This window comes from Neovison vison, chromosome 7 (assembly GCF_020171115.1).
Source record: "Neovison vison isolate M4711 chromosome 7, ASM_NN_V1, whole genome shotgun sequence".
In the NCBI taxonomy this organism is placed as follows: Eukaryota; Metazoa; Chordata; class Mammalia; order Carnivora; family Mustelidae; genus Neogale; species Neogale vison.
Genome location: NC_058097.1, coordinates 150,868,943 through 150,892,755, shown reverse-complemented (window position 1 = coordinate 150,892,755; position 23,813 = coordinate 150,868,943). Strand labels below are relative to the sequence as shown.

At 46.0% G+C, this 23,813-nt stretch overlaps 2 protein-coding genes across 8 annotated transcripts in view; one reads left to right on the top strand and one right to left on the bottom strand.

Annotated features, from left to right (window-relative positions):
- Window positions 1-822: 822 nt before the first annotated feature.
- Window positions 823-3,262, top strand: TOMT (transmembrane O-methyltransferase). The gene is made up of 3 exons (XM_044258617.1): window positions 823-1,163; window positions 2,246-2,442; window positions 2,942-3,262. The coding sequence occupies exons 1-3, from the start codon at window positions 848-850 to the stop codon at window positions 3,260-3,262; spliced, it is 834 nt and encodes a 277-aa protein (XP_044114552.1). The 5' UTR covers window positions 823-847.
- A 649-nt stretch (window positions 3,263-3,911) lies between these two features.
- ANAPC15 (anaphase promoting complex subunit 15) overlaps window positions 3,912-23,813 on the bottom strand; it is a 30,666-nt gene continuing 10,764 nt past the window's right edge. The window contains exons 2-6 of one of the 7 annotated variants that reach the window (XM_044258639.1): window positions 22,749-22,947; window positions 5,402-5,531; window positions 4,859-4,918; window positions 4,394-4,531; window positions 3,912-4,258 (exon numbers count right to left, since the gene is read on the bottom strand). In XM_044258639.1, coding sequence (XP_044114574.1) covers window positions 4,199-4,258; window positions 4,394-4,531; window positions 4,859-4,918; window positions 5,402-5,521 — 378 coding nt within the window. In that variant the 5' untranslated portion in view covers window positions 5,522-5,531; window positions 22,749-22,947 and the 3' untranslated portion in view covers window positions 3,912-4,198. Of the gene's footprint in view, window positions 4,259-4,393; window positions 4,532-4,858; window positions 4,919-5,401; window positions 5,532-6,244; window positions 6,718-6,907; window positions 7,047-7,759; window positions 7,899-22,748; window positions 22,948-23,813 lie in introns of those variants that run through there. The other 6 variants (XM_044258640.1, XM_044258638.1, XM_044258636.1 and 3 more) reach the window with 6 other exon arrangements.

Below are 23,813 nucleotides of genomic sequence, written 5' to 3'. Positions count from 1 at the left end.
CCTATGCTATGATCATCCCAAGCAGGAGCCTCCAGCCCAGGTAAGCAGGGCTCTTGAGTGTGGGTTCCCAAGCACATCAGTTCAAACTCACTATCACTCACCTACTCACATCCATTTATACACTCTTACTTTCAATTTCAGTCCCCACCATCACCAGGGGCCTCACAAGGGGCAGATCTGGAGGAAAGGGAGGATGGTCCAGGGCAAACCAAAGGAGAAGGAACTTACCCCTATAGGGGGTGAGGAAGAAGAAGAGGCTTAAGTGAGGGGGCTCTGTGCTGTGTGTGTTTACACTTGTAAAAGGAATTCTGAGGGAGAACAGAAAAGCTGAATGCAGGGGAGGGGAAACAGGACTGGAGAGGATATAGGATCAAGGACTCCTCCCACCCTCAAGGAAGACCAGATGGAGGGGTGGGAAGAAATCTCATTCTAACACCCTATGGAGTGTTTTGATTGCCTTCTACTGAGACAGCACATAGGGCCTGAAGGGGTTTCTGACTACAAATCTGTGCTCTTTTGCTCTACATTAATGGGTCAGAGAAGAAAAGGCAGAGGGTGAAGAGGGTAGAGGATATCTCAGAGGAGGTCTGCGAAAGCAGTCCAAAGATGAGGAAATGAGGAGAAACAGGTAGAAGAAGCAAGGTGAAGATAGGACCAAGGGGCAGAAGTGGGAAGAGGTGGCTTGGGGGTGGGAGCAGAACATAGACTAGCGTGAAGTCCTTGAAAGTGCATGGGCTTGAAATCAGACCAATTCAGATCCAAATCCCAGTTCTGCTGTGTGATTCTGGACAAAACTGTCTTTTGAGCTATGGTCTTTAAAATATAGAAATAATACAAATGACAAGCAATGATGCGTGTGGGTTTCCCTCCCTGCCTCCCTTCACACCCAGTCCTGGTAGGGACCATGTCCCCTGCCATCGCACTGGCCTTCCTGCCCCTGGTGGTGACATTGCTGGTGCGGTACCGGCACTACTTCCGACTGCTGGTGCGTATGGTCTTGCTGCGGAGCCTCCGAGATTGCCTTTCAGGGCTGCGGATTGAGGAGCGGGCCTTCAGCTATGTGCTCACCCATGCCCTGCCTGGAGACCCCAGTCACATCCTCACCACCCTGGACCATTGGAGCAGCCACTGCGAGTACCTGGGCCACATGGGGCCTGTCAAAGGTCAGTGTTCCTTAACCGTCTGCTCTAGGAAGCACCCCCAAGATGGTAAGGAAGGTCTGGGATCTGCCGCTGCCTACTGGGTGCCCTCGGCAGGTTCCTGATCCTCTCTGGGGCTCTTTTTTTCCCCTCTACAAATGAGAGAGCTAGGCAAAGTTATTCATTCATCTAGCAAACACTTATTGCCACCCTTTTGTACTAGGCCTGTACTAGGTGCTGGGTGGGGAAAGGAAGCAGAGGCCACACAGATCAATCAGCCACAAATGCTGGCCTCAAAGGAGACATAATACAAAGGGAATAACCATCACAGTGCATAACCCATAATTTTGTAATTACCTGTCCTAAATATTTCTCCCCACACCGTGGAGTCTCCCACATCCCATTCAGGGTAGCTGCCTGGCTTTGTCTGAATCCCAGCTTCTGGCACAAGTGCTTTTAGAGTCTGAAGAAATTTTTCAAATTCCAAGGTTAGAAAGATATTCAATGAATAAAACAAGGGGGGGATGAAACTGGGAAGTTCTAGCAAAGGTTTCTGTTGGTTGTTTCTACTTGAGCCCTCCTGGACGAAGCAACACTTACACACAGCCTAGAATTGCTTCCTGCTTGGCCAAGCAGATAAACACAGGGGTGGGGAGGGGCAAAACCAGCCACATATACTAATGCAGCATGATGGAATGAGCCAGCACTGACTTGGCTGATTCTGGCCACAGTGTATGGGAGGGCTGTGATACAAGCTACAGATGGGAAGAACTGGAAAGGTTGGCTAGGATCGGGTCCAAGAAGGTCCTGAATGTCAGGCTGAGGATCTCAAGTTCAATCTCAAAGTCCTTGAGGATCATAGGAATCAAGGAACAAAGGGTCAGATTTGTTTGTTGGAAAGATGCCTGATGGGTGGTATGAAGAAGAGAGTGAAGGAGGCAAGCCTGGAGGGGGAAGAGGACCAGTGGGGCAGCTGGAACTATAGTCTGAGAAGACCCCAGGTGGTTGAGGGTTGCAGTGAGGCAGGTGGGCATTTGAGATCCCTTTCTGTCAGGGGTCCTACATCCATCTCCCACATCTGCTGCAACAGCCGTCTTTCCCCCCAGGTCAGATCCTGATGCGGCTGGTGGAGGAAAGGGCCCCTGCTTCAGTGCTAGAGCTGGGCACCCACTGCGGGTACTCCACATTGCTTATTGCCCGTGCCCTACCGCCCGGGGGCCGCCTTCTCACCGTGGAGTGGGACCCACGCATGGCAGCAGTGGCTGAAAAACTCATCCGCCTGGCTGGCTTCGACGAGCGCACGGTCAGCCCCCACCTCCCAGACCCTGGTCTCTTCTCTCCCATGCCCAGCCTTGCCCGAGCCAGGCCTCTCCAGTGAGGGAATCCCACCTAGGAGAAGGCAGCAGCTCCACATAGGGGACTGTGACCCTGGGTGATGCATGAATTCCTGCCCTTCTGTTCCACATCATTTGCTCATATTTGCTGCTGGATGACAAAGGAGCAGTTAAGAGGAAGGTCTCTGGAGCTGAGCAAATCTGGGTCCAAACCTTCAGTCTACCCCTTGTGAGCTTTATGACCTTGGGCAAAGCACTTATTCCCTGAATCTCAGCTTCATCACTGACGGAATGGAAATCACAATACTGATGCTGACCTCTTGGGTTTGTTCTGAGGATAGAGGAAATGTGTGAACACTTGTGGGGTCCTAGTCCAGGACCTGGCGTAAAGTGAGCCAGATCATGCAAGAGTCTGGTGTGGGAGAACAGTCTCTCCCACCCTCACCTCCAGCTCCTTCTCCCCCACAGGTGGAGCTCATTGTGAGTAGCTCAGAGGAGGTGATCCCGTGCCTACGAACCCAGTACCAGCTGAACGGGGCAGACATGGTGCTCCTGGCACACCGGCCCCGATGTTACCTGCGAGACCTGCAGCTGCTGGAGGCCCATGCTCTGCTGCCAGCTGGTGCCACTGTGTTGGCTGACCACGTGCTCTTCCCGGGTGCACCTCGCTTCCTGCAGTATGCCAAGAGCTGTGGCCGCTACCGCTGCCGCCTCCACCACACTGGCCTCCCAGACTTCCCTGCTATAAAGGACGGCATAGCCCAGCTCACCTATACGGGGCCTGGCTAAGGTCTGGGCCCAGGGGTACTTACTGCTGCCCCTCCACCCCCACCCAAGCAAGGACTGCAGAACATCCCCTACCCTCCCCGCTTGTGGCCTGACACGTGCTGGGCTCAGGGTGGTGGGAGGTTGTCCTCCCATCTGTGGCCTCCCATCCTGTTCCACACTGATTCAGACATCAAGTTCTGTCAGATTGCTTGGTCTCACTGGCCCCTTTCCTTCCAGAGCAAGTCACAGATTAAGAGGCAAGAGTCCTAAGCCCCTAACCCAACTCTATCACTGATCTTCTGGGTGATTCCAAAGGACTCCCTGTGTTGCTCTGAGATTTAATCTGCTTTCTTAACACCAAGTATGCTGGCTGGAAGAGTTCCAGGGGCCTTCCAGCTCTGGGCCTCAGAAAGCCAGCCCTCCCCAGCCCATGCAGTTCCAGGTGGGGTCAGAGGAAACAGAGAGGCTCTGAAGGAATGTATGAATATAATCTGGGCCAGAGAAAATGGTAATGGAGCCTGGGGCCAGGGCCACCCTGGCCTTCCTTAGCCCTGGACCACATGCTCAAGTAGGCTTGCCTGAAGTCCCCTGTGTGCCCTCTCCCTGAAGTTCAAGAGAAAGTGCTGGATTCCTCCGGGCCCCACCAACAAATAGGGAATAGACACGGGGGTCAGGGGGAATCAGTCCTGTGTCTTTATTAAAGGGAGTTAGAAAGAGACTATACCTGGCAACCAAAGGGTGAAGTACTGGGCAGAAAGGTGGGTTGGGCTCAGGCCCTGGGGAATCCAGGGCAAAGTGATGGCCTGGGAGGGGCCAAGGAGACCAGTTCCTGGCAGCAGCTGAAGAGATACCCAAGGGTAAGCTTTCAGGCACTGCGGAAATCAGCTGGTTCTGCAGGGGATGCAGGGTAAGTTGGGCTGGCCTGGAATTTCCCTGAGGCCACCTTGCCTTGTCTACCTAGATCATCCACTGGTCCTGATCCTGTTCGTTGCCTTCCATGTCCACCTGGAGAGAAGGCTGGTGTGGGTGGGAAGGGGCCTCAGCCACCCGGCCTGCCCGTACCAGATCCAGCCCGTCTGGAACCACAATCTCTGTACCCCTTGGGCACCAGTTAAGTCAGGGGCAGGGGCCCTTCCCCACACCCCTGCCTACCTCATTGACCTCTCCATCATCAGGTGACTCATTGTAGTCATTCATCTCATCCATGTCCTGCATGTCCTCATCATCCTCTGAGTCCTCTTCACTATCTTCATCATCATCTTCATCCTCCTCTTCCTCGTCATCATAGTGCTGGTGAGGCAGGGGAGAGCCTATAGGCTCTATAGGGCTTCCTGGACCAGTTCAAGTACTGCTCCACTTGAAGCCAGTCTCTGGGAACAACGAATGACCCTCCATTCCCCAACCATGCCCCACCCCTTTGAGTCTAGCAAGAAGATGCATGTTCTGCAGGACCTTAGTGCTGGGTCCAATGGCTACCTATTCTACCTCCCCTTTAGAGCCTCCACCCAGAGCTGAGGACCACAACTGCTCACGGGTCAGAGGCAGGACCTTCAGAAGTAGAGCAGAGCCTTAGTCCACCTGGGCCCCACACAAGCCCTACCTGCTGGAACCACTCACCTCTGAGGCCGGCTTGCCAATAGGTACCAAGTTGTTGTCTTTCTCTGCGATGCTCTGGAGCTGTGGCCAAAATGGGAGAAGAGCAGGGTCAGGGCCTGAGCAGGAGAGGTCAGGGATATGGGACTAGCCCACTATGCCCCTAAGATGACCCCCCAAGTGTGAAGAAGCTTCCTTCCAGTTTCCAGAAAGAAATCAATCCCTCTGTCTCTTGTCATCTGCCACTTACTTATAAACTTGATCCAACTACATACATTCTCTGGGCTGTGGTTTCCTCATAAGATTATGGTGAGAATGAAGTGAGAAACTATCATTTTAGAATATCCCATCTACAAGGTCCTCAATGAAGTCAAAATTATGTCCTATGCTTTAGGGAAAAGAGCCTGGGCACCAGTCTGGCCCAGAAGTCTAATGGGCCCACAGTAAATCGGAGTCCTACAAAGATGTCAAGCTAGCCCTCCTTCCTCCCAGCTTGAGTATTCCCAACTCAGGGCAAAAAGCTATTCCCTGACTGAGGCTCCACCACTGTGTTAGGTCCTTACTCACCCAGGCCTGATGCTGTTGTTCTTGCTGCTGTAGCTCTGTCTCCTCCACACAGGGTCGATCCAGGTTAAACCACAATGTCTCCGTCACACGGGGGAAAAGTGAGGGAAACAAGGTGGACATGGCTCCTAGACTGAGGTAAAGGGCCAGGTGAAATCCAGCTACCAGGTGTCTTTGGTTGGGGTTTTATTTGGTTACAGTTTAATCTGGGGGTGAGGTGGAGAAGAAGGTGGCAGGGAAATAGCTTTTCTTGGTGGGAATTAGATAGACCTGGGTTTGATCCTGTTCCACCACTTACTAGCTGTTTTGACCTTGGCCAAGTCACTTAACCTCTCTGAGCCTCAGTTTCCTCATCTGTAAAATGGGGAATAATAACAATTATACTACACTCTCATAGTTATTCTGATAATTAATTCCCTTTATGGAGAAGTAGAGTGTTTAAACTGGTCAAGGCGGGGAAGAGAATGGAACCCAAGTGTAGAGCTATGAATCCAGAATGCAGACCAACACTACAAAATTAGACAAAATTAGAACAAGGCTCCACTGACACTATCTTTACCTCCTCCAAACAGTAAAACCTACTTCTTACCCCTCTATGATGATCCCTAACATACTTAACCCCGTGTCAGAAATTTAGGACACTAATCACCTCTCTCCTGAACGACAGCTAAACTGGGGTGGTGGTGAGGGGTTCCACGTGCAGTATGGTTCAGAAAGGCATGAGTAAATGGATAAGTAAATGGAAGGCTGAATGAACTATCATGTGAGAGAATAAATTCGGCAAGGATTAAGCAGCTGAGGGGGCTGACCAAAAGGTCCCAGAGAATCTGAATTAAAGTCTTTCACCTCACAGAAAAATTGAGGCCCTGCGACAGGCAACGACGGGCTCCAGATCATGAGTTGGGGCACTGAATTCCCACGGGGAAGATGCGCTAGAGGAGATGAGCAGGAGAAAAGGACCTACGTCTAGTTCTGCTTTTACCCTAAACTCATTTGACCGATACTGGGCCAGCCGCTGCCCTTCCGTGAATCTCGGCTTCCCGTCCCATGACATTAGCACAACAGCAGCCAAGCTCACGTCCCCTAAGCAGGAGAGGCCACTTAGACCGAGGCTCGGAAAGGCCACCCCTCGCCACCAAGCCACCGCCCATTCTTCGCTTATTATGATAATGGATGCGGGGTGGATCAACACGAAGAATGCAGGGGCGGGATTCGAAAAGGCATTTGCCCTTATAGGGTTACCAATAGCGAAAGGAACGGGGCCTGAGTAGGGCCAATTAACTGGAAGAAATGCTGGGTGACAGAAAGTGACACCAATGAGTGACGGATCTTGGGCGACGGGGTGGGGCTTGGCTTCGAGGAAGCGCCAATGAGCGGGAGCTCTTTACTGTTAAAAGGAGTCTGAACTGAAGGACCTGAGGAGCCGCGGCAGGGCCACGGATTTTCCCTGGGGGAGGGCGAAGAGAAGCGGTAGGGAGACAGCGGCCGCAGCCTGCCTCCTGTACTTACCGCGCCGGGAGGCGGTAGCCGGCGGCGACCCGGAAGCACTTCTCTCGGCCTGAGCGGAAGAACCCGCCAGAACCCGAGCAGCACCGGCGCGTGCGCCTTGGCTTTCTTTTGTTTCCCGCTCCCGCCCACCACACCGGATGTGACGTTACACACTTCAATCACAACGTTGAGGTTGGAAATTTGCCTACTCTATTGGCCCCTCCTTGAGCCTCCGCCCTTCGGCCTCTCCAGGCCTCCCTAAAAGCCCTATTTAACACCGCCCCTTCGTTCCCAGCCAGGATCGGCTTGCCAACCCCTGCGGAAAAATAGCTGGCAGCCACCGGCTTTAGTACTTGGACTGTTTGTCCTGCCGCGTCCTAGGAAAATCCATCTACTTCTACCCCAAGATCGCTGGGTGTTATTACGCCCCTTCCGTCTGTTCCTTCTCACCTTCAGTTTGTTTGGGCGCATACACTGAATTATGTATGACTTCTATAGAAATCATTGAGTCTCTGCTATATTCCAGGCTCTGCTAGAAGCTGGGGCTAAATCTAGGACATGGTCCCTGCCCCCATAGACCTCACAGTCCAGTGGAGAAGCCAGACTCTGCAGACCCACCGCGGATTCACTGGTTTCTTAAGACTGCCTGTCCAGTTTGCGTTCGTTTGAGTGACTGACTAGTCAGCCTCAGGACACTGCTTTTGGGGAAGTCAGCTGCCCTAATACCTTAGAGGTTAATTTCGTCATCTCTCCCAGGCCTATGCTGATGCTTCTGTTACAGTAACCTCTGACTCAGCCTCTCCTTCAGAGCTCATGCCTTCTTGTAAACCGGCAATCCATCAATTCCAACCCCCATTAAGCTCCATCACTCACCAGCCTCGTCAAGGACTAGCAATCATCCACAGTTCCGCTCCTGGCCACACCCAATGTGTGAACTTTAACAAGTCCCTTTTTCTCCCAACCTGGATTCAGTTATCCTATCCTGGACTGATGTGAGGATTTGATGAAATTACATGTTTAAGTGGTAAAGTACTGTGTATATTAACATTACTTTTCCAACCAGCTCTAGTTGTTATAAAGGCTTTCTTCTCTTTAAAAATATTTTATTTTTATTTGAGAGAGAGAGAGAAAGCGCACAAGCGGGAAGGAAGGAGAGAAGCAGACTCCCAGCTGGGCAGGGAGCCAGATGTGGTCCTCCATCCCATCATGACCTAAGCCCAAGGCAGACACTTAACTGACTGAGCCATCCAGGCGCCCACAGAGTTGTGTTTTGTTTTGTTTTGTTTTTTTAAGATTTTTTTTCATTCCCTTTCTTTCTTTCTTCTTTTTTTTTAATTTGACAGAGAGAGAGACAGCCAGAGAGGGAACACAAGCGGGGGTGAGGGTGGGGGGTGGGACAGGGAGAAGCAGGCCTCCTGCCAAGCAGGAAACCCAATGCTGGGCCCAAACCCAGGGTCTTGGGACCATGACCTGAGCCAAAGGCAGACGCTTAACGACTGAGCCACCCATGCGCCCTACCCATAAAGTTTTTCATTAAAGAGTAAAATTTGCCGGGATGCCTGGGTGGCTCAGTCAGTTAAGCTGCTGCCGTTGGCTCAGGTCATGATCCCAGCATCCTGGGATCGAGTCTTGCATCAGGCTCCTTGCTCAGCAGGGAGCCTACTTCTCTGCCTGCTTGTGTGCATGCTCTCTCTCACTCTCTCTGACAAATAAATAAATAAGATCTTTTTCAAAAAAAGAGTAAAATTTGCCTCTTGCAAATGTCTGTCTTTTTCATTCATTCATTCATTCAACAAACACCTACTGAATGCCTAACTATATATATGACTGTTACTAGTCTAAGTAGTGGGTATACAATAGTGAACAAAACAGACCCCCCAAAAATCTCCATGCAGTGAGATGCCTAAATTATAACCATAACCACTATTTCTGCTTCTGTACCTTCGCTTGCTAACCCATGAGGAGATGGAAAATTACCAGTAAACTTTCTGGAGGCCCTCTGTAACCACACAATCCCCGCCCAGAATCGAACCTAGCAGAGTGGCCGTTCCCAGACCCCCACCCGGCTCTGGGCCAAGAGATAACAGCCATCTGGCGCCAGAGAAACCCCCACCCAGAATTGGATGTGACAAAGTGACTGCCCCTGGGCCCCCCACCCAGCTTTGGGTACGGGAGATAATAACCATCTGGCTCCCCACGGCTTGACAGGGAGACCCCGGCCAATCCTGAGGGGGCACGTACCCTAGCAGCGCCAACTAAGCAATTTAAAGAATGACAGCCCTTTGATCTAACCAATAATCTATTCTCAGCTTTTTCCCACTCTGTAGCGCACCAGTCATATTATAGAGTTGCTGTTTGATTTTCCCGCGGTATGTAGTGATTTGTTACGAGATACTATGATGTATGCTAAGTCCCTGCCTCCCCAAAATAGAGTATAAAAAGTGCTGTGATCCTGAGCTCAGGACCTCTTAGCGTCACCGGCAACGAGTGCGCGGAGGTCCGGGTTCGAATTCGTAATAAACGACCCTTGCTGTTTGGCTTTGACTCTGAACTCTGGTGGTTGTCTTTGGGGGTCTCGGAATTTGGGCACAACAGCAGCTTCCACTCTAATGGGAGAGATAAAAAATAAAGAAGATAGATATTTATAGTTTTAAGACTGCAGTAGATACCAAGGAGAAAAAATAAATCTGAGAAGCGGGGAGTGGAGAGGTTTTATTTTACCTAGGAGGGGCAAGGAAAACCTTTCTAGGAATGTGATTTGAGTAAAGGTCTGAAGAAAAAGATTGGGTGGTGGGGCACTATTCTGATATTTAGGGAAGAGCATTTCAGAAAGGGAGCAAATGCAAAGGGTCTAGAATGGCTGGAGCTTAGTGTACTGTAGTGAGAGCAGAAGGTGAGGACAGAGAGGTAGCTGGAGCCAGACAGTACAGCCTTGCAAGTCATAATAATGACTTTAGCTCTTACTCCATGTTGAGAATCCTGTAAAGAGTTTTGAGGAGAGGATCCACACAATCTGATTTACATTTTAACATAGTTACTCTGACTGTTTGACAAAGAACAAATTCAGGAGGGAGAGTGGCAGAAGCAGGGAGACCAACTGGGAGCCTGTTACAATAATCCAGAGATGGGGAATAAGAAGTGGTTGAATTCTGGGGGCGCCTGGGTGGCTCAGTGGGTTAAGCCTCTGCCTTCAGCTCAGGTCATGATCTCAGGGTTCTGGGATTGAGCCCCGCATGGGGCTTTTGCTCAGCAGGGAGCCTGCTCCCCATCTCTCTCTGCCTGCCTCTCTGCCTACTTGTGATCTCTCTCTGTCAAATAAACAAATAAAATCTTTTTTTTTTTTAAAAAAGAAGTGGTTGAATTCTGAATATATTTAAAGGGTAGGGACAAGAGAGCTTGCTGACAGATTGGATGCAGAGTATCAGAGGAAGAAAGGAGCCAACTTTTGGACTGAACAACTGGAAGACCAGTGTTGCCTTTTCTTGAGATGGGAAAGACAAGGGAGATGTTGTTTTGTGGAGGAAACTATCTGGAGCTCATTTTTGGCTGTGTGGAGTTTGAAATGTTCATTGGAGTACAGATGGTGAGAGGGCAGGAGGAGGAAGGGGCAGGAGGTCTGAGGTCAGGGGAGAGATCTAAACTAGAGACGTCAATTTGGGAGTTATCAGCACATGGATGGCATTTAAAGCCATGAAACTAGATGAGGTCATCAAAGGAGTGAGTGTAGATGGAAAATAGTTTCTTCAACACTGAGCATTTAAGGAAACTAGGAGAAGCAGCAAATGAGAAGGAAAAAACAGGGAAGGCAAAAAATATAAGTAGAAAAGCAGGCAAGCTGGGTGATATCCTGTAAGCCAAGTAAAGCAGGGGTATCAGGAAGGAGGCCTTCTCTACTACAGCCTCATTTGTCTCTATTTGTTTCCTCAGCCCACCAGGATTTCTTGAGGGCACAGAATTGGGTGGTTTCTATGTCCCCAGGACTCAGTCTGATGTCTCCCTTCTCCTGGGTCCCTTATCTGTTCTTCCTGTGACCTATGAGTCTCTCCTCCTGCTGCTTTTCCTTAAAGACTCCCTACCTCCAATACCCTTTGCCTCCCATGCTTCCTTTCCATTAGCTCTGGCCTAATGGAAATTCCCCTGTAACCCAGAGTTTCTTAACAAGGTCTTCAGCCTGGTTCAACAAGCCATGGTGACTGGTTAGCTGCAGGGAGGGGAAAAAATGGGAGAAGTGGAAATTTTGTGTGATTCCCTATTTTTGGCTTGGGCAACTTAGTCAATGATGGTGACATTTGTTTTACATTCATCATCCACCATTTAATGTTGCTGAGTGTTTAACTTGCTTTCATTTCAAGGATATTAAAACTAAGACTGAGAAGTTAAGACATTTGCTTCGTATTCCTTCATTTATTCCACTGTTGGTCAACATTTACTGAGTGCCAAGCCAATGCCAGACACCATGCTAGGCCCTAGGGAAAGAAGCAAAAATAATCCCTGTCCTAGAGAAAAATATAGTCCAGTGAGGACTAAAACCAGTTATAGACAGTTATAGGAGAGGGTAGTCGATGTTAAAATTGATGTATGTGGAGATGATCCTGAGAGCACAGAGGAAGGAGAGATGAATGGGTTCTGGAGAAACTGAGTTTAGACTTTTGTTCCAGGGAAGGAAACACTTGAGAGGGCCTTGAGGGATGAGTAGGAGTTTACCTGAGGGACAGGTGGGAGAAGGCGATATACAAAGGCATTATACCTTCAAGGACATAGAGTTGAAAGATGATGATGATGTGTTTGGAGAATAGTGAAAATCCGTTCGGGCAGAAGTAGGTATCTGGGGACAGAGAAAGAGAGATGAGAAAAAACGTTAGGGGGACTCAGATGGGAAGGGCTTTGGTGACCCTGAGATGGAGTGGACACGGTGGGAGTTAGGCATCCTGGTCCTTACCTTAGCTCTACTGCTGACTTTCTGGGACCAGGTAGATTTCACTCATCTCCCAGCTTTTGTTTTCTCTAATGTAACATTCCAAACATGTCTCCAGCTCTAATGTGAGTCCCTGGAAGATGTTCCTCAGACCTACCCCTTCTGTCCTCAGATACTACTTACTCCTTCATCGTATATTACACAAGTCAGCCCTGGGCCAAAAGCATGAGGTAGGATGGGAATTTCTCAACAGTCAGAAATAAGTCCAGAGCCCACAGGCTGGAGAGGGAAATCCATACCTCTCCATGCAGAGAATTCTCCAGGAACCGAGAAGGGCAAGAGCTGAGCAATGCGAATATAATACCTCTTTGCTACTTGTTCCTGAAACGCACTGAGTACATTCCTGCTTTGGAGTCTTTGGGCTTATGATTCCCTCTGCTTGGAACACATCCCTCCATCCATGTAAACTGACTTTTCATTTCTTTTCTTTTTTGTAAGGTTGGTGCCTGACTTAAGCTTTGAATACCAAGGCATCCAATCCATAGCTGTCTCTAATAATCCAAGATCCACACCCTTTCCCCTCTACTGAGGCTCCTTTGTTTTGGGGATCTTTGGTGATTTTGATTACTGATCATTTGGGTCACTTGTCTGTTCTTTTCCCTCAGTTTACTTATTTAAGATTTTATTTATTTGAGAGAGCAAGAGCAAGAGCACAAGCAGAGGAAGCAGCAGATGGAAAGGGTAAAGCAGGCTCCCCAAAGAGCAGGGAATTTGAAGTCACAGGGCTCTATCCCAGGACTCCAGGATATGACCTGAACCAAAGGCAGGCACTTAACCAACTGAGCCACTCAGGTGCCCCTCTTCCTTCACTTTAAAACCTCACTCTTTTTTTTTTTAATATTTTATTTATTTAAGACAAAGTCAGAGAGAGAAGAAACAGAGAGAGAGAAGGAACAGAAGGAGAGGGACAAGCAGACTCCGTACCAAGCATGAGCCTGACACAGGGCCCCATCTCAGCACCGCGAGATCATAAGCAGAGCTGAAATCATGTGTCAGATGTTCAACCAACTGGTCTACTCAGGTGCCCCTAAATTCTCACTGATAAAGACTGAGCCCTCAAAACAGCAGGCCCCACACCATGGATTTCAGTAAAAGCAGAACCCCAGGCCCCCATGCTTTCTCTATTGGTACCCTCTCTAGGTGACCCCAGGCCTGCTGTATAATGTCCAGGTTCTGTAGATAATAAACCTTTCCTTCAAAGTTTCCCAATTGTTACCGCTGAAGGGCATCCTAAAAGAAGAACCACCAAAGCCAGTCCGACCTTGACATTGTTATTGATAGGCTGAGGCTGGCACAAAACAGTTGGCATGGCTGGTAGCAGAGCATGATGTCTGTGCACTTTCCTGAGGGGAATGCCCTTATTCACCTGTAACTTGCTGACTAACCACTTCCCTCAGATGGGTAACCCTGTCTGAGAAAGAATGACCACTTGTGGGGTCTCTCATACTGCTCTGTGCTTTTCAATATCGTTCTGTGCTGTGTGGCCTGTGATGTCCAACAGGCCACAGCTGCCATAATAATCTGGGGATCTCCCCAGAGCACCATGATCAAGCCCATATGGCCTAATGAGATGATCAGACTACTAATTATAAAGGCCTTAACTGACCATTAAAGTGTGAAAGGATCATCCACCCCTCGTGGCCTAGGAGAGCTGAGGATGGTAGACTGGATCACAAGGGTGTTGTCACTGTCCAAGGAGAGGCTCCGGGTGAAAGACACAAGGAAAAGAGGACAGGAGACCTCCACCTGCCACCACTGAATCAGTAGGTCATGCCTGGACTACATGTCCTAATCCCAAAGAGTGAAATAGCTTTGCTGCCAGAATCAATGGCACCTCCAGAGGGACCATACAACAGGCACCTGGAGTCTCTGTGATACCACTTCTGATAGCCACTGCTGTTGCTCCTCTCCCCATGACCTGATGGGATACTACCAATCCCTGGTGTGATGTTACAAAAAAAAAATTAATGGACAAATATACATGTCCTGAATATCTGGTGCCTGTGCCTCCCAAGAACCCTGAAGAGGTACACCAGCTCCTTGATAAATGCAAAACCCCATGGACACTTCCTGGGTGTTAGTTGACGCCATGCATACCAACACGCCAAGACTATGGTATTATGCTCAGAGGGTTTAGGGCCTTTTCCCAAAGACACTGTTGTATATCATGCTAGTGGAGGGAGACCCCAATCCAGAAAGGTCTCTTGGGACACGCTGGAAAGGAAAACAGCCACCTAGCAAGAGGGTGTACAGTGGTGTCATCTAAAATTTTTGTTAATAATATATAAGATGAAGGTAACAGGATAAAGAAAAAAAGTAGAAACTGAGATCAAAAACTAAAATTTAACTGAAATGCAAGCCTTCCTTAGAAGTTTTATGCAGCCAAAGGAGAAAGGGGAACTAACAGGCTATTGAGAGTTTTCTTGTTTGTTTGGAATGGGCTCTGAATTATGAATCACAGCTGCCAAAATGCATCAACCCACCAGTATCTCTAAAGACCATAAAACCCATAGCTTCCTTAAAGATCCATCCAGGCTATGTGTATATTTCCACCAAGATCCCACAGATCCTGAACCCCTCAACTTTCCCCTGAATGGGCAGAACTAAAAGCATGCTTCTAGAGGTATTCTGCCACCAAGGGGAAAGCTGACTGGGTTATTAAGACCTCCAGTGAGGAGGAAGAGGGAAATGGAAAGGCAAAGGTCCCTAGAGCCCCCCAGTATTCATACCAGGACCCTTCCTGTCCTCACTTAGATACTTCCTGCTTGGCTCCATGCCCATCCTTCCATCGCAGTGGTCACTGCTAAGCCTCACAGTGACTGGAAAACACTAAGATGAGGCCCATCTCCTGCTGCACAAAATCAGCATGATCCAATGAGTTTATAATTTTCATGACCTTAATGACCCAGATGACTTCTTCTTCATCTCCATTCCCGGAGAGGTCCCATTTGACCTTGAGTCCAGACAATTATTTTTACAGGGTGCTCCCCTAGTTATAGGTCAATGCTACTGTATTTTATGGGGACCATCAAACCATCCAAAAGGCACTAAAACTCTAAGGAGAAAACTTACATTTCTTTCTCTGTCCCTTGAAGATGTAAAATCTTACCATGTCTTTGAAATGTAAACACCCAAGGAAGTCATTTAACTCTACTCATCAAGGACAAATCTTAAAATCTTAAAAAAATCTTCACAAACGTTAGTAAAAACCTTTAGCCACTGGAGCAGGCAACCCATAACATATTCCATTTGCCAATTTGGATTCAATTGTTATTTATAAATCAGTTTTATATTAATGTACTTGATTCATGGCTAAAATTTTGGAACAGAAGCTATAGGGTCTTTGTTTGTATATCTCTGCATGTTTATAAGTGTCTATGGATGTATGATATGTACATGTGGTCTTTTTTTTCCTGTCTCTCTACCAAGATGATATTGCCAAAATTAGTAGGTAAAAGACCTCTATTTAATTGGCTTAAAAATGAGCACTTTTGAAGTAAGTATTCCTAAAACTCAGAAATAAAGAAACCACCCAAATGTTTTTTTAAGTTCATGTGATCTGGGATAATTTTGGTAAATAAAAGCTATTTTAAGTTTGGATTAATTAAAATTGGTATGTCTTCAGAGTTATCAACATTAAATATAATACAGACATAAAACTTGTATTCTACCTGAATTTATTAGTCAAATCATGTTATCTCTAATACACATTTTGTCAGGAAACAAAGTAGCTTAGGAGGATGACTGACTTTATCTAATGTCTTTATGACTTTATGAAGTTTTTTTGGGTAATCTAAAAATAGTTGTTGGGAGCAAGTGCTTTTGTTAGAGGTAAGTGGGAGAAGAGATTTTAGGTGAAGTTTTCGGCAATAATTATGTCTTATAGCATGTCTACTTAAAAATAGTTTCACGGGGCACCTGGCTGGCTCAGTTGGTGGAACATGGGACTCCTGATCTTGGGATTGTGGGTTTGAACCCCACATTGGGTATAGAGGTTACTTAAAAAAAGTAAAATCTTAAAAATAAAAAGTTTCACAAATCTTTGGTAAATATCACCATTAGAATTTTGCTAACTTAAAAAAAAAGAATTCTGCTAAGTTATGTTAAATGGTGGGAATTCACTGAATGTCTAGATTATTTCCAAATAAGATGAAATGCTGAAACACTAATTGTTAAACAAGTCTATCTACTTTTGACCTCTCATTACAGGGCAGTCAAGATATTGGGTCTATTAGTAAAAACGTCTTGTGCCACATTGAAAAATTGTGCTATGGGGAAATGTATGTGACTAGAAACTATTAAATACATTCATAAATCTGCCCATCTAAAGAACGTTGCTGGGGCACCTCGGTGGCTCAGTGGGTTAAGGCCTCTGCCTTCGGCTCAGGTTGTGATCCCAGGGTCCTGGAATGGAGCCCCTCATCAGGCTCTCTGCTTAGCGGGGAGCCTGCTTACCCCCTCTTTCTGCCTGCTGCTCTACCTACTTGTGATCTCTGTCTGTCAAATAAATAAATAAAATCTTTAAGAAAAAAAAAGAACGCTGCTGTAATAGTTCACAACTGCTTGCCTTTTAGTTTTCACTAGATATTAAGGTTTCTAAGAAACCTTATCTAAGAATATGATTCTAATTAAGATATGTAATTAAACTTACTAGAACTAATAAAGGAAAAGACTCTGTATGCAAAGAAAGTAGGATATGTTTTTGGCTAAGAGAAGGCTTGAGGTATGAAGATACATGTTTGTTAAGGAAAAAGAAAGTAAATTTTTCCTAACATTAAAAAAAAAAAAAAACACCCTGATCATTTCATAATGGGAAAGAGGAAAATAAAGGACAAAAATCAAACTTCCCCAAATAAAATTCTAAATTAAGTTTTTTAAATTTGGAAGTACCTTTGGGATTTTCTAAAGGGCACCTGGAACATCTCAGATTTTTTTTCTCTCTCTGTAAAAAAAAAGACATTTAGCGAATTGGGCTTATTTGATGTGTTAAAACAGGGGAAGCATTGCCAAGTAAAAAATAATGCTAAACCTCCTTTATGAATATCCTTGTATGGATATGTTAGTAATATAAGGGCTATAGAAATTATATGAAATTCCTAAAGGTCCAATATGTAACATTATCAGTCATAATTCCAGTTACCATCTTAAAATGTTGGGTATCTACAGAAACAACCAAATTTCCTTGTCAATTTCATTAAATGGACCTCTCATCAGCCTTTTTTTTGTTTTGTTTTTTAAAGATTTCACTTATTTATTTGATGGAGAGAGATCACAAGGAGGTAGAGAAGCCAGCAGAGAGAGAAGGGGGAAAGCAGGCTCCCTGCTGAGCAGAGAGCCCGATGCAGGACTCGATCCCAGGACCCTGAGATCATGACCTGAGCTGAAGACAGAGGCTTAATCCACTGAGTCAACCAGGCGCCCTCATCAGACTTTTAACTATGGACAGTTTTCAGTCTTTTTTCATTTACCGGCCATTACTGTTTTACTCTGATTATTTTGCAAAAGTAATTCCTCTTCAGGGAGATTCATAGAAAGGACTCTGACTAGTATAGGTGTCTGATAACTTTCAGATCCTATCACTGAACTGGGTAAGAATTTATAAACTCTTATGAAAAGCTGGATTCATAAAAGTCCTAATAAAAGATCAAGATCAAGAATTAATTACACAGGACTGAAAAAATGACAATGATTGTATTTTTTTTTGTTCAAAATGTTGCTGGTTCTTTAATCTTTTGTTTTCCAGATTTGAATAATTTTTTTCTCTTAAACTAGCCATGACAACAATTTGGTAAAGTATATCTTCATGAACAAAGATGAAACAGTTACTTTTTCTTCCTACCTGATCTCTCCAGAATTTGCTAAGTCTCTCTTATTTTCATGGCAATATATTTATTTGCATAAGTTCAATAAGGATCTATCTTCCTTATAACTGGACACAGTTCGGAAAATTTGATTATCTTACCAAGGCTTTGTTGGAACGTCATATTTTAGAGAGATATACATAGGTTCAAATATGATACCAGATTTAAGGAACTACAGTTGACTTTATGCCAATAAAGCCCCTTGGAAAAATCAGCCTAGCACCTTGCTTACAGGGTTTCAGCAGCCTTACGAGGTGCATAAGAAAGGCCATTTCTTGGCAGTCCCAGGAACCTCAGGATATTTTGGGGAACCTCAAGAAGAGAGGAACTCATCCAAATCTATAGGTATTGGAGAAATCTGGCTTGGCTTCTTAGCCTCCAGAGACTTCTAAAAGTTGTCTGAGATTCCTTACGAAAAGTTCAGCAAAGCAAACATAAAAGAACCTATATGGTCAATCACTGTTCTTTCTGCATTTATGTAAGTCATCAGGCCAAATTTAATGCGATACTAGATTTATTATGCAGTCAAATCAGTCTCTTTGATTATTTCTGATAGAAACAGGAGACTGTAGAGAGAAAAAATATGTTTCAATGGAAAGCTATAGTATACCCTTGTAAATATCAGATTCTAGACCTGCTGTCCTTGAAGTTTTGTTTTCTACTTGTAGACTGGACTGGACACTGATTCTTATTTCCCTCAGTATCTGGCCACAACTCTCCAATCTAATGTTTCCAATCCTTCTCCTACCCTGGTAACTTGGAATCACTGAGAACTAAAACTGCCTTCTTCCTAAAACCATGTAAGCTAAAGTGGGATGACTTGATATAAACTTCAGGGAAATCACTGTAGCAGCCATGTATGGGCAATGTCTAGGCCTGCTGCTATGTGGTTCACTCAGAAAGATCACCAGCAACATTCAAACTGCAAACCAGGAAAACCTATCAGACTGCCACCGTTCCATGTGAAGTTGCTTCAAGCACAACATTTAGAAATCTCAACTGGCTACCTTCAGAACTTAGAAACTGTGATGATGATCTGCTCCAATCATTAACATTGTTTTATTTTTCTTTGTTGCCCTGGAAATGTCTCTCATTAATACCCAGTGCAAATACTTATACCACATTAGGCCTAACTTGGAGAACCAACCTTCATCACCACCTCCTAAAATAAGAATTTTTGAACTGAACTGACTTATTCTCAAGATTAAGAGACTAGTTTGATGAGATATGGAGAAATCCACCAACTCAGGACAGGTTCAAACCTACTTATCCCAGATCACCCAAGGCATTAAAATATTCTGCAACATTACCCAAATCCTTGAGCAGGTTGCTAAGCCCCTGAGATCACTAACCTGTTTTCATGGCTGGACCTTTCAAGTTTGGGACAATGGCTATGGACTAGGTTTCAGACTATTGCCTATATAATTATTGTAGCATTTGCTACTATAATCCTATGGAGATGTGTGATTTCTGGGTTACAAGGGGCCCTACCCCTGACTTTTAGTTTATTGGTTACCTTGCCAGTTAATCTCCTCACCATTGGCTCTGATACCTGAGCACTGATGTAGGAAGGACATTAGGGTTCGAAGCCCATGTCCAAGAAAGAATTCGGTTTTTTTCCTCCACTTGCTCCCCCAAGAAAGAATTCTTGAGATGTCTTGGTGCAAAAAAGTGATTTTATTCAAGCATGGGGACAGGACCCTTGGGCAGAAAGAGGTGGGAGGAGGTTAGGGAAAGTCTAATTCTCTAGGGAATTTTGGAAACAAAGTTTCCACGACCTTGAGAGGGCTAGCTACTGTTGGGAAAAGGTCATTTATTACCATCTAATAAAACCTTAGTCACGAGACCTTTCAGATGTATATCGGTGGGCCATATGCTTGGGGGATGATTGCCAACATGTATCTTGGGGGGTTTAGAGATGAAGGAAATTTCCAATGGAATTCTTTTTTTTTTTTTTAAAGATTTTATTAATTTATTTGACAGAGAGAGATCACAAGTAGGCAGAGAGGCAGGCAGAGAGAGAGGAGGAAGCAGGCTCCCTGCTGAGCAGAGAGCCCGATGTGGGACTCGAACCCAGGACCCTGAGATCATGACCTGAGCCGAAGGCAGCGGCTTAACCCACTGAGCCACCCAGGCGCCCTCCAATGGAATTCTTATATGCTAAAATAGACTTACAGGATCCTGGCCAGGAGGGGGATTGGGCTAGGATTGCCTTTTGCCTTTAGCAAAGTGTTAACATTGAGGCAGTTGAGTCCTCAGAGGAATGTCACTCTGCCTGTTTCAAGGAATTGTCAAAGGGGTGTAGGTAGTAAGGAAATTAAATAATTTTTCTTCTGCCTTTGTTTCCCACATCAGGCATCACAAGGTAGATTATAGTGCAAATCTTGACAGCCATTGTTCTTTTCTGAAATGCCTGACTTAAGCTTTGATTACGGAGACATCCACTTCAAGGACAGCCATCGCCAATAAACACACTGCCAGCCACATGGGCTAGATAAAGAGCAAGGCCACATCCACCCCCAACTGAGGCTCTTTTGTTTTAGAGATCTTGGCTGATTTCCACTGACCATTTGGGTCACTTTTTTTTTTTTTTTCCTCTTCTCACACTCTTATTCCCACTCTTTTTTTTTTTTTTTTTTTTAAATTTTAAGTAGGCTTTATACCCAACATGGGGCTTGAACTCACAAGCCTGAGATTAAGAGTCACATGCTCTACTGACTGAGCCAGCCAGGCACCCCTGCTCTTATGTTTTAAATTCACCAATGGGGATGCCTTGGTGGCTCAGTTGGCTCTTGTCTACTAAGGTCTACAAGGCAAGTCCCGCATCAGGCTCCTTGCTCAGCGGGGAGTCTGCTTCTCTCTCAGCCTGCCACTCCCCCTGCTTGTGCTTGCTCAATCTATCAAATAAATAAATAAAATCTTAAAAAAATAAAAATAAATTCACCAATAAAGAATAAGACTGTGGTCTCTCTCTCTCTCAAGTAAATAATAAAATCTTTTAAAATAAACAAACAAACAAATAAATAAAAGGGGTACCTGTGTGGCTCAGTCAGTTAAGCGGTTGCCTTTAGCTCAGGTCATGATCTCAGTGTCCTAGGACAAAGCCCCATGTCAGACTCCCTGCTCAGCCAGAGTCTGCTTCTCCCACTCCCTCTGTTTCTGTCCTTCTTCATGCTCTCTTTCTCTCAAATAAAATCTTAAAATACACACATACATACATACAAGAGTGAGCCTGTGAAACCCTAGGCCCCCACTCTTGACCCCAATAAAAGCAGAACCCCAGGCCACTGTGCTCTCTCTCCCAGTGCCCTCGCTGTGTAATTTCCAGGTTCTGTAAGTCATAAATCTTTTTATTTTTTCAAAGCTCCCTGAAGGAGATTGCTGAAAAGCGTCTTACACTCATAATAAGAACCACAAGAACCAGGGCCAGTCCAAGCACAACATTGTTTATGGATGGGCTGAGACCAGTACAAAACACCCCTCCATATCCATAGGGATCCTTTCCTTACTTTACTGTGGCCTCTGCCCAAATATCACCTTGTAAACCTTTCCTATATCAAATAGACCCTCCTCAGGGAGCCTGGGTGGTTCAATCAGTTAAAGCATCTGCCTTCCGCTCAGTTCGTGATCCCTGGTTCCGAGGATGGAGGATCGAGCCCCACGTCAGGGTCCCTGCTGGGCAGGGAGTCTGCCTCTGTTTGTCCCTCTCCCTGTCTCTCTCTCTCTGCTCCTCCCCCAAACTTGTGCTCCTGCTCTCTCTCTCACTCTCTCTCGCTCTCTCTCTCTCTCTCAAATAAATAAATAAATAAATAAATAAATAAAATCTTAAAAAAAAAAAAAGCCCCATCACTTCTCAGCCTTTTGGCTAAGATCAAGTGTAAAACAAAACAAAACAAAACAAAACAAAACAAAACAAAAAACACAGCCCTTCTCTATTACCTTACCCTGCTTTATTTCTCCAGAGTACTATCACCATATACCTCTCCATTTTTTCCCTCCCACCTCCCTGGAATGCCAGCTTCATGAGAGCAGGGACTTGGTCTAGTTCCCTGTTGAAGCCTTAGCACCTAGAACAGTCTAGCACATAGCAGGCACTCAGCGGGTCTCACATTGGTATACTGACCGAATCCCTCCTCCACCCTGCGGGTGCAAGCTGCCATCATCCCAGTCTGGGACTCCTGACGTCTCCCAGACCCACCCGCCCTGCCCACACCCAGTCCCTTCTGCACACAGGATCCAGGAGATCTTCCAAAACCGCCAATGGAATCAGGTCACTCCCTGGATTAAAACTCTTCAATGATCAAATAATTCGATTGTTCCCTGCAGGGACGAGGAATTCTGTGGAAATAGTTTGTGAAATCTGAAGAATTAAGTGTTATGTGGCTGTGTTAAGGTGATAAGCCAAGTCGTTTCTCAGAGCCTGAAAAGGGCTATAGCGACTGTCGTGTTAGGAGCAGTTTAGCGCTGGCCACGTCCCCTGGCTTTGTGCTTTACTGGTGCAGACAAGATTGGATGTTAAAATCAGTGGATGACTGTGCAATGGGGAAAAGGGCATTGTGTCAAAGTATCTTCCCACAAAATACTGACTGCTCACAAAGGGAGACCTAGTATATGGTGAGAAACTACCTGATGGCCAGCAGTAAGACATTTGCACGGCACATACCCCGTGATGTGATAAGCTCTGAAAGGGTCATCACTCCTCTGATTTTCTGGCTCAGATATGCTTTGGTTATGTGAGATGTCAACATCTGGAGAGCATGGATGCAAAGAACATAGGAACTCTCTTCACTACTTTTGCCATTTTTCTGTTAAGTCAAAGGTTATGCCAAAATGCACAGTAAAAAAAATCCAACAGACGTAGTGGCTTACTGGCTATCTTATTAAGCTTCAAGACTGTGTGAGTCTGGAATTTGGTCAAGACCCTGCTGGACAATCCTTCTGCTTCACGGGGCAGTGACTACAGTCACTTAGTAATGTTCAGCCTATGTCAGGGATGCTCTTGAACATCCAAGATGGTTTTACTCACAGGCTTGGGTCTTCAGCAGGGGTTGCTGGAAGGCTGGCTTCAGCCAGGCCTCCTCTTCTCCGTGTAGTCCGTGGGCGTCTCAATGTCTCTCTAGCGGGACAGTTAGTCCTCTCACATGGTGGCTCATGGGTCTAAGAGACAATATTCCAAGAAATAGGAAGTAGAAGCTGCTAGTCCCAGCCTTGGTCAGTTTTGGCTGCTGTAACAGAATAGCATAGAGACAGAGTGTTTATTTTTTATTTATTTTTAAAAGATTTTATTATTTGACAGAGAGAGACAGCGAGAGAGGGAACACAAGCAGGGGACGGGGGTGGCAGAGGGAGAAGCAGGCTTCCCACTGAGCAGGGACCCCAATGCTGGGCTTGATCCCAGGACCCTTGGATCATGACCCGAGCTGAAGGCAGATGTTTAACAACTGAGCCACTCAGGCACCCTAGTCAGAGTGTTTAAACAACAGAAGTTTATTCCTCACAGTTCTGAAGCCTGAAAGTCCAAAATCAGGGAGTTGGCATGGTGAGTTCTGGGGACGCCCCTCTTCCAGGTTGCAGACTGCCCATTCCTTGCTGTATTCTCACATGGTGGAGAGCAGAGAGGGGAAACAAGCTCTCTCATGACACTTATAAGGCCACTAACCCCATCTAACCCTAATCACTTCTCAGAGGGCCCCACCTCCTCATATCATCACATGGTGGGGGACAGGAATGTTCAACATAGGAATGGTGGAAAGAGGCAAACATTCAGTTCATCGTTGTGCCTTAAGGCCTGGAGCCAGAAACTGGAAAAGATCAGTTTTACCATATTCTATTGGTCAGAGCAGTCACGGAGCCTGTCCACGTTCAAGGGGACGTGACACAGTGCTCACTTCTCAATAGTCAAAGATTTTGTTCCCTTCTTTAACCCCCACATGGGAAAGTGCTCCCCCTACCCCTGCCTCCATTGCACAGGATGAGATTAATCATAACCCTTGGTTCTGGGCATGCTCTCAGCATTGCTTCAGGTATGACTGCCTTTATAGAATTATTTGTGTCTTTGCTTAACTTTTCTCAAAAAAGCAATGAAAATCCT

What these genes read in the sequence shown, in the direction of transcription:
- TOMT (XM_044258617.1), top strand. Translation starts at nt 848, where the DNA reads ATGATGCGTGTGGGTTTCCCTCCCTGCCTCCCTTCACACCCAGTCCTG. An exon ending in CCACATGGGGCCTGTCAAAG is followed by an intron (nt 1,164 to 2,245) that starts GTCAGTGTTCCT and finishes CTTTCCCCCCAG; the next exon opens with GTCAGATCCTGATGCGGCTG. An exon ending in CTGGCTTCGACGAGCGCACG is followed by an intron (nt 2,443 to 2,941) that starts GTCAGCCCCCAC and finishes TCTCCCCCACAG; the next exon opens with GTGGAGCTCATTGTGAGTAG.